Source organism: Nymphaea colorata, chromosome 2 (genome assembly GCF_008831285.2).
Source record: "Nymphaea colorata isolate Beijing-Zhang1983 chromosome 2, ASM883128v2, whole genome shotgun sequence".
Lineage (NCBI taxonomy): Eukaryota > Viridiplantae > Streptophyta > Magnoliopsida > Nymphaeales > Nymphaeaceae > Nymphaea > Nymphaea colorata.
The window spans coordinates 3,576,337-3,593,327 of record NC_045139.1 but is presented as its reverse complement, the minus strand read 5'-3'; the positions used below and the strand labels follow the sequence as shown (position 1 = coordinate 3,593,327).

The 16,991-nt window shown below is 36.7% G+C and overlaps 1 protein-coding gene across 1 annotated transcript; it reads left to right on the top strand.

Moving 5' to 3' along the window:
- The first annotated feature begins 10,477 nt into the window (after positions 1-10,477).
- LOC116246676 (F-box protein At1g11270-like) lies at positions 10,478-12,054 on the top strand. Its single transcript, XM_031618494.2, has 2 exons — positions 10,478-11,904; positions 12,012-12,054. Exons 1-2 carry the CDS (start codon positions 10,493-10,495, stop codon positions 12,052-12,054), a joined length of 1,455 nt encoding a protein of 484 aa, XP_031474354.2. The 5' UTR covers positions 10,478-10,492.
- Positions 12,055-16,991: the final 4,937 nt, after the last annotated feature.

Here is a 16,991-nt window from a genome sequence, read left to right as displayed (position 1 = left end):
TCCTTAGATATGTCCGTTGAGCAAAATCAGTTTTTTTGCGTTCGAAAGCATTTGACAAAAGCTAGATGAGTCGGGGAAACATGTAGATGTTGATATGGTGAAGACAAGAAGAGGGACATCGTGTTTCAAAGCGCTTAAAATACTCAACAAAACAACGCCAAGAACAATGCGTGTTTGCGTTCCGAAAGAACAAAAAATTCATGTTATTTTTCGAAAATTTGCAACTAGAGCATGAATCACGTCTTAGTTTTGATGCTGAAGGATGATGGGATAGAAATTTATACACTCACCTTTTTCGAAGTTCGTTTTTCACTTTCCTGATGAATAGAGGGCAATAAACAGAAGGAACCGCATTATACCCATCGCTGCGCTTGCTGTAGTGATCATTATATGAATGTGAATTTCTTATATATATACACATTACTTGTGCTATTTCTATATTCTGACGATGCTGTTCTCTTTTACTTAGTGGCGGCTGGCCTACTTTGGGGAAGAGTACTGATCCTTCTCTTTTTTTTCGCTCTCACTTTTTTCGCCGTTTAGTTATGCTGAAAATTTTGGTGAGCAGCTTCATTGGTGTCGTTCAATTCCCAGGTTGAAGTTGAATCCCTGCTTTATATTCCCTGCCCACATGGTCTCCGTCTCAGGAGAACTATGATACAACGAGTTGACGCCTTAACGATTCCAAACATAAATTAAAGGTATCACCCAATTCATTTAGGGCGACCTTGGGGAATCGTAGGCTTTACCATTCAGTTTTTTCTAATGCTTTTTGTTAAAACAACCGTCGAGAAGAGAAGATATATCTCTTCAGGTGAGGTAAAAGCTACTGGATTCCATTAAAAACTGTATCTCCTTCAAGGATTTAACATGCAGCTAAAACAATTAGCTAACAAAATATTGGAATTTCCAAATTTTTCTTATTTACGAATGTTTGCAATGGAAGCCATGACTCACTAATTAAATCATTTGGGCTTGTTTCAAGCTCGCCTATATTTCGTCTGCTAAGCAAGTTAAAAATGTTTATGTGATACCCCCAATAACCAACTAAAGGCAAATGTTTTTACTTCAGTACACTACAATTGGAGCATTGGTCTATCTCACAACGCTGCTCCAAAATTGGCTTGGTTGCAAGAAGTAGAAACGCAGTCGAACCATCACTTAGCTTGGTTTCTAAGAGCTGGGTAGGTTGGGCTTCAAACACGTACATTTCTCACATTGCTTACTTTTAGTTGGGTGATTAGATCCAATAAAAGGAGGTATGTTACTCTAACTCCACGTATTTAAAGAGGATTAGCATTTATTATATTTGTCTTGTTTGTAACGAGTGGCAGAGCTAGGACAGTCCAATCTCTGGATCCGGGTAGGGCCAAACTGAATTTAAATCTAAGAAATACATAGAGTGACTTAAAAAATAATATTTTTTTCAATGTAAAAGTTTTTTTTTTCATTGGCTTGGGTGGGGCCATGGCCTAGGCGGGCCCCCCTCTCTCAGCCCCTGTTTGTAACACTGCCACCCAAAACAGTCAGCTGCATAATACCCGTTTTATTTTCATTATTTAAAAAAAACATCAGAAAATAAAAAACGCATATATTATATGCATATTATACTCGTTTTTTTGTGTTTTTTTATAATTTTTAATATTTATTAAATGTTTTAAATTTTTTAAAAAAATTTACCGAGATTTTTCCATTTTATTTTCGAGATATACAAAAGTTTGTCGTATTATATCAAATTTTCCCTCACTGTATAATACTCTTACACATTTTGAAATACTAAACTCTTGTTCAAACCAAAATCCAAATCTACCTTATCTTTTCAAACCACAAAAATTCTTACCCTTTCTATGAATTTATAGAAGGGTTGCCGTCTCTCAAAGGGGGCATTAAAAAAAGTTCGGTCACATAGACACGGCAAATTTGTCTCCGTACTCGACACTCTAATATTCCGATACTAAACCCGATCGAAAATGCATTCAATTCCTTTTCTTTTGCAAAAAATGAATGCCTTTGTTGTGACATTTTTGTATGCACATATACCAGATCTTAGATCAAGGGATTTGGCAAAAAAAATACAAAATTTAACTTTAGATGGGCAATGGTTGGTGGCTTAATAATAACAATAACGATTGTTAATGTTTGGCTATATATATCATTCCATGTGTGAATATGTGAATATTTGTTTTAACATACTAGTTGATATCAAATGGTTGACATGCTAATTAGTGAGCCCCGAAATAATCCTTCTCAACGAAGAGGGAACTGTGGAGCGCGTCGTCAATGTCAAGGGACCCCACCAAGCATCGTGAAACGAAAGCAAATCCGATTAAATATTCTAAAGCCACTTGTCAAATTCGCCTCATCAAACACGTCAAAAATATTAGTGTTAACTAATATAAAATTTTGCAAAAATTATGTCTCTCTAACATCAAACCGAATCCGACGGAGCTGATAACCTGGCACAACATTTATTTAATAATAATTCACTATATATATTTCACTATATATATATATATATATATATATATATAGTGGTTGGTAGGTATCAGACTACTTGGATAATAAATAAAAGCCAAAATACATGTTAAAAAATGTTTTAAAGAAGTATATACATTTTAATATCTTTAACAAATATTAATTCAATATAAATTATGTTTTAGTTCACTCCATTTTTGTAAAAAAATTGATCTTTATATTACCAAAATTTTGATGTTATAAAAACAATTCATTTTCTACTATTAAAAAACATTATTTAAGTAAAAAACAATTAACTTACAATATGTTTCTCATCAAGTCATTCTTAAAGTCATGGATTTAGCTTGTTTTTCACTTGCATTGCTAACATATGCATGTGTATAAAAGACGATTAACGTGTGTTAAACATATGTTTTAAATCATATTTTTCCTGATTGATATACTTGTTATTTTAGTAGCCCTTTTAAGAAAATAGAAAAAATAAACACAATAATTGCCGTACAAAAATGTCCTATATTCTATTAAAGCGGGGGCTTAGAGACCTGTCTGAGACGCGTCATTTAGTTCTTACTCGTTTGTTTTTAACTTTGTTCTGCAATTCATTTTGTTGCTGACCACCTTTTGTGTTAATGCACCAAGGCTTCGTTCCTCGAACTCACCATGAGCAAGTCTACTATGAACTTTTCCTGCTAAATTTTTGGAGCTTTTTTCGATCGAAATCATTTGATAAAAACATGTAGACGTCCATGTGGTGAAGACAAGGGACATCGTGTTTCAAAGCACTTTAAATCCTCAACACAACAACGCCGAGAACAATGTGTGTTTGAGTTCCGAAAGAACAAAAATTTCGTGTTATTTTTTGAAAATTTGCAACTCGAACATGAATCACGTCTTAGTTTTCAATTAAAATCGGCAAGATTTAGTCTTCTTTTTAGAACCCCGTTTTGATGCTGAAGGATGATGACATAGAAATTGATATCAATCATAAACTCAGATGCATAATCACAAACTCAAATGTATTCAAACATCTAAAATTATGCACCCATCTTAACCAATGTGCAAACTCTCTTTTCAAATGCCAAAGTAACGCAGCAACTCCCCAGCTAAAGATGATAGTGTATAAGAGCAGCAAATGAAAATGAATGAAAAGAAATTCACAAATTCAGGTGAACAACCATCATCAGTCTGAGTTTCTCTTGTGCGGTACTCTTTAGCCGGCTTCTCCGTGGTGGCGGCGGCCTTCTCCGTGGCGGCGGTGGCAACATTGTCCTTCTTGGCGGAGCGTGTAGGGATTTTCTTCGAGCTTTCTCTTTTGATTCTATCCTTCTTCCTGCGCAAATTTATTCTCTAAACGTCTATAATTGAAAATCCCTACACGCTGTCCCCAACAATCTACGTTCTAGAGTTTAGAAATTTTCTACCATATTCAATATTGCTTTTTAAAATATTGAATGGAAACGGAGGGAAACATGGCTCGATGTAACCCTAAAATGAAAGTTAAATAATTAAGACTAATATGTGCCTTCAAATATCTTTCAGCTTCCCATCAAGGTTAGGTGATCTCTTGTGGAGCGGTTTGTGTTTAACTTCAGATGAGCATACATGTTGAATCTACTGGTCAGAGGTTCAATTTATAACCTTTCGAATTCAAAGAGTCTTCAAATTGGGCCAAACCTCCGCTTGCAGACGGAAAAGAGTTTTTAAGTAATTTTAATATGATTGGGTCTCATTTCTTAAATCCGGATTCAATCTCAGTTCTTCGTTGGATTTTTTTTTTTCATGTCCCACTTTTTGGAAACATGATCAGATATCTTAACCGAATGAAATCGACGTCCGAGCCAAATAAGCTTTTTGAGTTCGAAATTATTTGATAAAAACTGGATGAGTTGGGGAAACATATTGAGGTCGATACGGTGGAGACGAGGGACATCGTGCAAATAATGTTTTTTATTGGTCGTTTCCTCTTATTAATAATATTTTATAAACATTCTCTTTATATTCCTAAGTTTTTCCTTCATTTTGAGCTGTTTTCCTCACCCGATCAGCTCTCATGTTCGTTTTGAGTCTCTTTCAGTCCCTCTCTCTCTCTCTCCTCTGGAAAATTTCGGCCATGCTCAGGAGGTTGTCTGGCGTGAAGATCTCTCGCCGGAGAAGCTCTTCCCCTAACGATACGGCCACGATGCTGCATGTTCGTTGTGAGTCTCTTTCAGTCCCTCTCTCTCCCTCCTGGAAAATTTCGGCGATGCTCTGTCGTGAAGATCGCTCGCCGGAGAAGCTCTTCCGCTAATGGTACGGCCTCGATGCTGCATGTTCGTTGTGAGTCTCTTTCAGTCCCTCTCTCTCCCTCTTCTGGAAAATTTCGGCGATGCTCTGGCGTGAAGATCGCTCGCCGGAGAACCTCTTCCACTAACGGTACGACCACGATGCTGCCTCGGCGTGGTGGTAAAACCTCCTTCCCTTTTTTTTTTTTCATGCGAGAGGCGCTCTCTCCCCAACCCTTACTTCCCCTCTATAAATATCGCTTCATTCTTGCTTATTTTGTTTTAGTCTATTGATTCATTCTTGCTTATTCTGTTTTAGTCTGTATTTAATCTCATCATGACTTCCTTCATGTCTTCCTTCTTCTCCAAGACGCTCAGAGAAAAGCTCATGATTTTTCACAAATGCTCTATCGTACTGCTCATCATCCCTTTTGTCATGTCCTTTTATTCAATTGGACGTGCTCATCAGGTCTTGAGGGGTTTTTCTGCTCTTTCCATGGCCATGAGTTCTATCCCGATGAAGGACGGGGCACTGAGTCTGGTTTTCAGTAAAAACGATCCCATCAACTTTGCCAGAAGCTTGGTATTTTTGATGAAACTTATGCTGGCTTTCCTGTTACTTTGTTCAGCGTTCTGGGTTTCTGGTAACAAATGGTATACCTTCTCTTTTTTATTTGCTACTCTGGTTTTGGAGATTGTATCTGAAGTTTTAGAATATGTGAATCATGTGGAGCATCCACTTGAACAAGAGAAAGAAGACTAGAAGAGGAAGAAGAAGCTAGGAAGAAAAAGCTGTTTGACAGGTCTGTTTTGTTTGCTTTCAGTTTGTTTTGTTCTCCTGTTAATAGGTTTTCGTTGTTAATGAAGTGACCTTTCCAAGCGTCTGTTCGCTTTGTTGCTTTGAGTTTGTTTTGTTTTTTTTTTTTTATGTAATAAGTTTCGTTGTTAATGAAGTGACCTTTCCAATCTCTGTCTCTCTTTTGATCTCTGTAGTTACTGCATCTCACATTACATGGGCATGTTATAGGGAGTCTTGTAGTAAGTTGTATCTGTCTGTTTCGTCTTCCCGTCGGCATTTTCGTCGGTTGCAGAAGGGATGAAACCGCACGATTTGGGTAGTCTTCTACTGTGGAGGAAATGCTAGTTCTACAGTCTACCAACTTGAACCAGCAGAGCATATAGATGGAGCGCAAATAAAAGTTGAACTTCTCGCGCGAAATTAGTTACCATCGAATTAAATTTTCACACTTTACCGGTTGTGTTGGTAAGGACCTAGGGATGTTCAGTCAATAAATTTGAATGCACCTCGCTGACCATATTAATGCCAATGCTTCACTAGCAACATACTTTGATCTAACTTTATCAACATTATCAACATGAAAGATTGATGTGTCCATCAACGACTGTGTTGATAATATATATAACAACCACTTACTATTAAAAAGCGGTACTGTTGTTCTTAGATCATGCTCTTAGAATTGCGTTTATGCTCTTAGAATTGCTTAATGAATATAAAGGAAAAACGAAAATGTTCAGGTGAAGTGAAAAAAGAATTTAATACTTAGGAAAATATTGGTGTGCAACGTTTAATCAACTGGAAGGGAAAAAGAATAAGAACGATAATTAAATAATAGGAAAGACGTGGGAGAGTGAAAGTTGTCAAAATCCGAATCACTGCACCTGCTGCGCAAATTTTCCTCGATGATGAAAAAGAAGATGAAAAAGAAGCATCCCAAAGAAGATGAGCGGTGAAGAAAGGAGGTTGGAAAATCTTGAGGTGGGCCCCGCAAGAATTGCCTGGGGGCTTTGTTTTTCCTAATTTCACGGATGCATCTTTCGCGTGCTCCCATACGCGAGAGCCTACGCTACGCTTTGGAGGGAGAAGGAATGGTTGCAGAGGAGCGCAGAGATGGCAGATTAGAGACACGGAAGAGAGAGAGAGAGAGAGGGCAAAAAGCTTCCGACGACGACGTCGCAGCAGGACCTTCCGAGGAGAGCCGCTCTTTTCTCGTTCCCCGACGGCCGACTTCTTCCTTTTGCACTTCCCAATACCTCCTTGTCCTCTCTCTTCGTCTCCTCACGGGTCAACGTCCGCCTCCTTCTCGTCCTCACTGTCTTCCTAGTTTCAGTCCGAGCCCTCTTTTCTCGTTCCCCGGCGGCCGACTTCTTGCTTTCGCACTTCCCAACACCTCCATGTCCTCTCTCTTCGTCTCCGCTCTTTCAGAACCACCTCTCATCTTCATCGGGTTGAGATTTCTTCCCCTGTTTTGAAATTTTCATTTGAAGGACTACTTTTTCACCATAATGTCGCATCGAAGCCTTAGTAAGTCTAAGTCCATCCTTTGGCAGGCGAAAATCAGAACAAGATCATTCGCCTTTTAAAATTAATCATGATTTTTCGTAGTAAATTTATTTCTGTTTCTTACAACATTGACAATCGGTAATAAAATCTCAAGGATGTGGCCATGCCAACTTTCGTTTCAATAGCAGCCCTGCCTGCCGGATCTCTTTGCATGCATGCATCCAGAAAAAAATTAATTTATTTTATTTTTATTTTTATTTTTCTTATTAATAATCTAAAATTTAAGAAAGCGTCCGACTACCTTGTTAATAACGTCACCATAACTGGTTCCTATCATGAACCGTTGCTAATGGCAATAGCCAAGAGACCTAGATATAAAAATAAAACAATTTACATCAACTGTCCGGCCCATTGAATTGTAGATAATCCGCCAAAGGAAATTACTATAAACTCGTAAACTATTTAAGAATAACCTAAAATGAAATAAACTTTGAAAACAAAAACAAAGAAAGAAAAAAATGTGAGAAACATTTAGAAATAAGTCAAATAAATTTCCTTCAATTCTATTTTAATGCGTCGATTGAGAATCTCAGATCGATTTAATTTGCCACATTGGTTGCGAGCCTTTCTCTCTCAAACAAAGCCACCATTCTCTCTAGCATGCCAACTATCCAACATCTCAAACAGTGAATCAAGGCATTTTTCTTTTACCGTACCAATAAGTTTGGGTCTATAAGAACACATTATTATTTATTATTATTGTTGTTGTTGTGATTATTTGTATGCCGGAAGAAAACAAGAAGGTAGCGGCGGGGCCGACCAGTGCATACTAAAAGAAACCAGAGTCATGAGGGTTATGAGTAATAGGAATAATATGTTATGTTTGTTGTATTTGCCTTAATTATTAGGGTATATTCTCGATATATTGTTGCACATAAACATTATTCGTTACTTATTGTCATTGTTGCCAAATCGCCACCAAAATGACACTTTCTATAGTATTGGTTAACATGGAACACATGTTTTCACATTTTATTAGATATATATTTTGATAATTCTACGTGATGAAAAGTTTTTCTAAACTGCAGTTTGGCCAAATAAGAAGAGAGTTCTTTCAATTAACTAGCAAGGACAATTTGGTTATTTACATGCAATAACACATTTAGAAGCCATAACGTATAGACGGCCCTAAGGAATAAGTGAATAACAAATAACCTACTAATTAACTTTTAAACCTCTTTAAAAGGGTGCTAAACTTTTGCATGTTGTTCTCAAACTGCCTCCTCTTTCTAAAAAATTATTAAAATATAATGAAATAAAATATATAATTTCCTTTCTCAAATAAATTTTTTCTTTAAAAAAATATTGACAAAAAATTGGGACAAAACCCTATCTGATGGCAAGGAGACAGGGAGAGTTGACGTTGTCTCATTTGATTGTAAGAGTTTTTGATTTTTTGTATTTTTGATAAATAGTTTTAAGAAATTATTTGTAAAGGGTATTTTTGTACTTTATTGCAAGATAATTCCTTTCAGAAAGAAAATAGATCTGTACTTTATACTTTAAAAATATAAAACATGAAAAAAAATTAACATTTGATTCAGAAACTGAATTGGACTTAAAAAACGACACATAATCATATTCAGATTTGGTTTTGGATTTGATTTCCAATATGCATACATTATGAGAATCAGTTATTAACATATATACCATAATGTGGTTTTCATTACATCATTTCATTACAGGGGTATTTTTGTCATTAAGGAATTATTTCTGGGTTCCAGTTTTGACTTTAAATAAGAGGGATTTTCTATGTTATAGTCCAAGGCATTTTTATCATTTCAACCTCAATATACACTTTTGTGCCTTTTTTTAATAGTAAAAGCAAGTTATACATTATGCTTCACAACAGTGGATCATGTGTTATGGGTTAGAAAATGAACCGGTTGTTATAAATGAAAAACCTTCTATGCAAAAAATGAAACCTAAAAATTCTTTTCCCTAGAATTACCACAATGCCCCCATGATATGTAACAAATATGTAATAAATAACAATGATGAAAAATAACCTTATTAGCATACCATATTTTCAAAATAAATTCCTTGTTTTATGTTGTCATGATTTATGGTGTCATCTTACCATTGACTTTGTCATCTCCTTAACTTAAAAAATGCCCGTTATTTTTTGCAAGGCTCATGCATATATATGATCCGATCAAAATTGAACCGTCTCCGAACTTGAGCTGAGTAAAGTCAGCTTGGATCGAGCAAGATAACAGGAAAAGAGTCAGGTATTTTTGACTGAAAGGGCACTAATTAGGGAGGAAAGCAGACCACGTAACTATGGTTAGTTTGTTAAGTGGAACACTTTGTGACTGTTCCATGGTAAGCGGAATACTTTGTGACTGTTTCATGAATTTAGTGAACATTTAACTCTATTGTTTTATGAGTTTGTTCCAATATAGAATTATGAAACATTCACAGAGCGAGCCTGCAGCTGCCAAACAACTTCTAGTGGAATTATGTGGAGTTGGCATATGCGTCCTTACCTTTGTTAATTAAATATAGCAAATACGTCTTATTAGCTGCAGCAAGAAGAATCCTATGTAGGGAAAGGCCATTAGTGGTGATGTGCCTATTACATCAATTAGCTCAGATGGCCAAGTTATGAAGAAACTATCAGTGAATACCATGCGTAAGTATGTGAGAAACCAATACGACAACAAATTTTCTCAAGATAAAATTACTTGGAAAAGAAAGTCTCACTTGACACTTCCCAAGGAAAGAAAGTCTCACTTCCTCATAACAATTTAGAGCATCTAAATTGGTATTATGACGTTAGATTGAACGTAGACTATCATGAACAGAGTGAGCTGCCTGTGTATCCAGAAACTGATTCCCCATACGAGAGAGCAGAGAGAGAATCAAATAAACACAAAGACATATTAATTAGGTTAGAAGATAAATCACTTAGTTCCATCACACTTGTTCATTCATATAAACATGTTCATTCATATATACACAATACACAAACAAGATAATCATAACATGCTGAACTTTAGTTTCACATTTAATTTGTATATCCAAGTTAAGCAAGATGCCAGATACAAGTGGTAGTCGGCGCAACTTCTTAACCTTATCATTCCTCTTATTAAGGCTTCCTAACTTTCTTAACCTTATCCCCCCTACTATCCTTAGCTTATCTTTTCCATCATAACTTCCACTTGATCTCAAAATTGTTGTTTACTATACCGAAGAAATTTATCTCTTTCTGATAATATGATCAGTTGACCTTGGTAATCTGCCGTTCTCTATCGGAAAAGTCTCTCTTTAGGAGAAATCCCAGGAGATGAGAGTAACTGGCCTCATTGACGACTGTTAGCAGGAGGGAAGAAGCACAGAGGAGGAGGAGGAGGAGGAGGAGGAGGAGAGAGCTTTTCACTCCTCGCTCAACATGGGGAAAAATAACAGGGAGAGGAAGGCGACGAAGCAGGGGAGAAAAGAACTTAGGAGCGTGAAGCAGAGCGTCAGTACCGGTGAAAAGAGCGTCGTCGAGTCCAGCCAGATGACTGCTCAGTCGGTTTCTAATTGTCTTCCCATGGAAATAGTGACGGAGATCCTTTCTCGCCTTCCTCCAGAGCCATTGTTGAGGTTCAGGTCGGTCTGCAAGTCATGGCGTGATCTTATCGACAGCCACGACTTCATCCACAATCTGCACCTTCCTCGAGCCAGGGCCGCATCTCCCACGAACCTCCTGTACCAACGGATGAACGACCTGTTCTGCTTTGATTACGAGTCCCCTGCCTCCACCTCCAGGAAGATCCGCCTTCCTTTCCCAACCGGCGATCGCGACGTCTCATTAACCTCCTGTCGCGATGGCTTGCTCTGCTTGTCACGGCTGAATCTGAGGACGGGCGTTTATTCCTTTAATGTCGTCAATCCAATCACCGGAAAGGGTGTGCACCTCCCTCAAACGGGTTGTAGGTCTGCCCTTCATACCTGCCAGCTCCTATGGTGTCCTGATCATGAAAGCGTTGGAGGAGGAGGTGGGGTTTACAAGGTTCTCTTCGTCTACAGGGAGACGGAGGGCGGAGTCCGCTCTCTTGTCTGTACGCTTCACCGGATGGACCTGACCTGGCGACGTATTCCTAACTCTTTTACAACTTGGGACAATGACTACGGGGAGTTGAAGGAGTCTCCATGCGTCAATGGAGCTGTTCACCGCGTCCACAGCTACCTTCGCGAGGATTTGGAATGCGGCATTGCCGCCTTCGATATCCACCAAGAGAGATTTACAGAAATTGGGTTCCCTCCGGACTGTTGCTCCCCGGAAAAGAGGTGTTGGAGTGCCTCCGGCTATTTACGCCATGTGCCGAGAGTGGCGGAGCTGAGAGGGCTCCTTGCTTTGTTCCACATGGATGGTTCTGGCACTTTCATGGAGACATGGTTGCTGACTGATTATTATGGTGGCGTTTGGACCAAAGATCACACCATCTGCCTTACGGTACTGTACAAGGAGCTTCATTTGGACATGAGAAACAGAGGCCCGAAAGAGAGTCTCCATGTCTACCCTGTGGTCAAGTTCAGCGACAAAGAACTGGTAATGAGGATTTATGCTCCTGTACCACCGCCGCCGCCGTCGTCGTCATCGTGTTGCTGTTCAAGCGCGGGTTGCTGTTCAAGCGCGAGATTCTTTACCTATGAGTTCTTCTCTTATGACCCTGTGCTAAAGAATACGACCATTCTAAGCGGAATATTGGACATTAATGGTCTTTACGTAGAGAGCCTGGTTTCCCCTTGCGAAACGACGACGACGACGACGACGAAGGAGAATAAAAAGAAGAAGAAGAAGAAGAAGAAGAAAAGGTATTAAGTTGTTCGTTTTTTTAGTGTAATTAGTGACTAACCTCGGTTTAGATTTGTCGCTTCTTTTGTGCTAATTAAAGCTGGTTTTGGTGGTTTTGCTTCTGCAGATGGATAATGGAAAACGGATGCATCGCTTCTCATGAGCATTGATACATACAAATAGTGTTCTCCTTTACACTTTTTTTTATTATTATTAATGTTGTCGCTTTATACATCTAATTCTTAAAAGAAGAAATTTGAATTCATTTGTCAAAACTTTGTTAAGCTTAGTAATGAATTAATGTTATTTGGTTCATGGCTCACCCTTTTGTTGATATATTTTCATTTTAGTTCTGCCTTCACATGACTCATTGTCACCCTTTTGATAATACATTTTCTTTTTATTGGGTGTAGATGTTAGAGCTCGAACAAGGAGTTCAAAAGTGAAATATACAAGTTGAAACAATATTAACGCTTAAATAGCTGAGTATAAAACTAGTTAACGTTGGTAGCTCTATTCCTCCTTCCTCATCTATCTCGTTAAATCTCTTTTCTTACAAGAGCCAAACCCTCGGCGGAATTGCAACTGTTTAAAATGGTATAAAAAATTAGGGTTTAATTTCCAGAATATATATCTTGAATTCAGCTTTGTCACCAGATAATAATCTAATCAACGGATCATAATGAAATCAAATGTGCCCTTTATCGTATCTTTTTCTTATCGGATATTCATGTACTCGGAGAAAAGTCTTATACCATATCTCATTTTAAATCCAAAACATTCAAATTCTTAATACGACTTTTACATTCATATTTGAATCTGAATTCAACTTGTAAATGCTCAACCAAATCTAAACCACGTTATGGTATATATGTTAGTGATTGATTTTCAAAATGTACAAATATTGGAGAACAAGTCTAAAACCAAATGTGAGTATGATTGGGTGTCATTTTTTAAGTCCAATTCAAATTTCTGAATCGAATATTAAATTTTTTTCCATACCCCATATTTTTAAAGTATACAATTCTGTCAGGTGTCCGAACGGAATCAAATCCATTGGCATCCTCACTAGTTTTGAATGGAAGCTGTGGTTCTTCTAGGAATACATATACTATTGCATGCCATTATTTTCTTTTTTCATATTTGCTCTCTCTATAATTCATTAGCCAACACGATCACTTCATGAACTTTTGCTTTCAACATAAGTTTGCAGTATTTTGGATTGATCTGTGCAGTATTATAATGCCGCACAGAAGAAGTTGGTTGTGCATCTAAAAATTGGAATCGAGTTCAGATGTGAAATTAGAAGTCAGACTTAGACCGGATTCAAATGGTAGATTTTACAATCGGATATGCATACTACATATATTTTTCTTTATTCTTATTTGAATCTGAATTTAAAGGAAATACGTAAGCATCCTTTTCATTTTCACAAAATTATATAATTTGAGCACATTTTGTATGCACAATTCTGTAGAACCCTATTTGGTGTCTATCAGAGAACTGACTATACTGTACACTACCTAATGAATCAATCATTCTGTTCAGAAAACGGATTAGAGCCTTTGAATCTACACAAAAATAACGGAAGCAACCATCACAAGGGTGACCAATCAGGGGCTGAGCCAAGTGTGGGCAGTTGCCCACACAGATTCACAGAAAATGGTTATTCCCATATGCCCACACAGATTAAAAAAAATTGGTTATTCCCATATTGATTCCCAAGAGGAGAGTCCTTTTGTTGGTTTACTTGTTTAGTATTGCTGCCCATCAGAAATTTCTAGCTCCGCACTTGTGGCCAATAAGGCGACTAATCACAATTGATTTACAATCTAGACCTAAGGTCTGGATTTTTTTTTTGTTCGTTTGTTTGGTTGGACCCTATTTTGTATCTATATTGTAAAGATCCATGAAGTACCATTCATATCTATGTAATTGGATCTAGATAGATCCAGATTTATGTAATTAAATCTAGATCCGTATTTCCTATCTCCACAAAAAAGGGTCCTAGGATTGATTTTGTAACAAAGTTGTGGTTATGGGATATCAAATCACTTGTTTAGTTGTCTCAGTTGTATGTTGTTTATTTCTCAGTTAATTTTCAATACTTGCTTTTAGCCTCTGGTTCACTTCATTTGGTCATGTTTCAAATTACCCCATAAGTTTGATATCCAAGGTCCGTTGAATTACACTATGGATCCTTTTTGAGTGAGTAGGAAGAGTATTTTATCTTACTACTCAACTGAGAGCCAAAGCCCGCCACACCTTTCCATCATCCCCATAAGGTACCAGGCCTACTTTTGGTGCCTCTAGATAATGTCTCCCCTATGTTTCAACTTACATTACGAGTCCTTTAAAATATACCAACTTGAGAGTATATTGATCATGGTCAAGTTCTATCTCACCAGTCCTCTCTCTCGACCGATATGATATTTTTCTTACTAAGAACATGATTTAGTTCATCCTCCTTCATATAAAGGCGTTGAAAACTGAAAATAATGATGCAAATAACTACATGACAATATTAACCTCAAGTAAGAATCAGGTTGTGCTAAGTGCACAAATTAAAGAAAGTGGATTTAATCTAATAAGGTCTGTCAACCATAATCTTGTTTAGTCTTAGTGGCCTCAATCCTAAGAGTGTATTTGTTTCATTGCAGATCTCAAAGATCCATAGAATCTCATCCATGAATTTAAGATCAGACTCACCCCGTCACTCCATCTGACATTAAAGCCATGGATTTTAAAACGTAACGTTGATTAAACATTACAGAGTTTAAACTAAGGATCTTGAGAAGCACATCTTTTAATGCAGCATTATATCTTAGATCCATGGCTATAAAATGCAACAAATGAGTGTAAGATTCGAGTATAAAATTTAACATATTCTTCAACTTCAATGCCTCAACTGAATTCTCTAAAGTGGTGTTTGATTATTTCTGAATTGAAATCACGGATCTAATGTAAATCTAACGTGGCATTGGTTTACTGATATGGTAAAAAAATTGTAATAAAATCCACGAGTCATCAAACTCACAATGCTAGGTGAAACCTCAGATCCACGCTATTAAAACCTTATTTTACTTCTTTGCATTGAGAAAATGATGGAGTTTAAGATCAAAGAGGGAAAGGTCGGATCTGAAATCCATAAAAACTTAGGATTTCAAATCTGGGGCTATCAAATGCTCTGTAAGTGCAGAGAGAGCAGGAGAGGACGTCTTGGGTTCAAAACTGAAGTGCTCTCCTCTTTAGACTTTAGAGGTTGCACCTTTTTAATTAGAGAATGAATGTTTTGACTGAAAATCGGAAAAGTGGATCTGGATCTCCTATATGGATGGTCTGAAAGATCCAAAATTTGAAATACTGATATTTGCTAGCGACAAGATAATGGCAGCAGCCAATCAATATAAATTGATCCAAATATGATCCAAATCCAATATTAACAACCAAGTTTTTTAAATATATATACCCTTTCCTGATCACAATACAGTTATGTGCTTATAATAAATGATATATATATATATATATATATATATATATATATTCTGACATTTGGCACTCTGCAATTGGCCACATTCGAATCGGATGATTCCTGCCGACTTTAATAAACTCCATATGGAAAGCTTCATCAAAGCAAGTATTATTCTTTAATTAATGATCTTTATGATAAAATTAGATGCATAATCTAGATCCGAGTCGTGAGCGGGTCCAACATAAATACTTTTATTTAAGAAAAGCTCTGAATGCTTAATTACGGCGCTAGATTCGGCCTCCCTTTTGCCATTAAGATAATTCATTTCGACAGATCATTTCCAGTGACCCACATGCTTAGGAGTTAGTGCAACTAAAAAGATTAAAATGGTTCTGATCTTTGAACTGTTTAAAAAATAATAATAATAACTCGGCAACTTTTTAGGAAGCTTTGTCGTTTTAAAGAATGAAAAAAATGTCGTGTTATCTTATTATTACTTTAATGGCAGATCGCATCCCTAGATGCGACATGGTTACTAGGAAGATTATATTTGCTCGAAATAAGCAAAGATGCTCCACACTTTTTCTGTTTTTAATACTTTATATTATATTATTTTATTGAAAAACACTAAAAAAGTGATCAAAATAAGGTCGTTGGATCTGACATGAATCTATGCGCCCTTGGACATATAGAATTCACCTGAGGGCATCTGCTTTGCCTATGCCTCTATGTTATTAAAAACTGCAGTCATATATTCTGCTTTTTTTAATCCTTATTTAGGAAAAACTATCTACTACATAAAACCCATAAAGTTATATTTTTATGGTTACAGTTGTCACAAATAACATTTTAGTGGTGAGGTTTTTCTTAGGTACAATGGGACGAGCTTGAAAAAAACCAAAAAAAAAACGAAAAAAATATGGTAAATTTTGAAAAACTGAAAATGATAGTAAAATAAAATAAGTGAGAAAGTAATGACACAAACATTAAAAGATAAGTATATTTACAACAAATAAAAAACAAAAACAAAAAAAAAGATTTGACATACAAAAATGAAAAAAGTGAAAAAAATAAAAAAGAGGCATTAAAAGTGTGTTTTTCCGTTATTAACGTTTTTTTTTAAAAAATGTTATTTTTTGTTTTAAACAGCCATTTAATTTATCACGTTTTTTTGAAAAAAAAAACTTGTTTTCTGTTACTATAGTTGAAACTTCAAACCATGATTCTTCTGCAAAATGCAAAGTCCACAAGTAGATGATGACATGTATACATGGCAACTTGGGTTCTCCACAATGAGCTCTTTCCATCTGTGTTCCTCGGGCTCATTTCTGACAATATGCTGAGAAGATCCTTATACAAGCAGTTTTTGACATCTTAATTTCCCTTCCTTGCCTGGTACGCCTTTGTAACTTCTTTGCTGGGTTTCTGTTTCTATGATAAAGGAAGATGGCTGCCTGCATGTTGTTCAAATATTTCAGTAACATTCCTTTTGGGTTTTTGGAGATCCGGTAATCCAGGACTTACAAGAATTGGAAAGACTTGTTCGTCACGCAATTAGAGAAACTTAGCCGTTCCATTTTCCTCCATATCAGGAGTTAGAAGTACCTTTCCATGCCTGGTATGAACCTCTCAAAG

Excerpts from the sequence above, each read along its gene's own strand:
- LOC116246676 (XM_031618494.2), top strand. The coding sequence starts at position 10,493 with ATGGGGAAAAATAACAGGGAGAGGAAGGCGACGAAGCAGGGGAGAAAA. Across the intron at positions 11,905-12,011 it reads AAGAAGAAGAAGAAGAAAAG|ATGGATAATGGAAAACGGAT; the intron begins GTATTAAGTTGT and ends TTGCTTCTGCAG.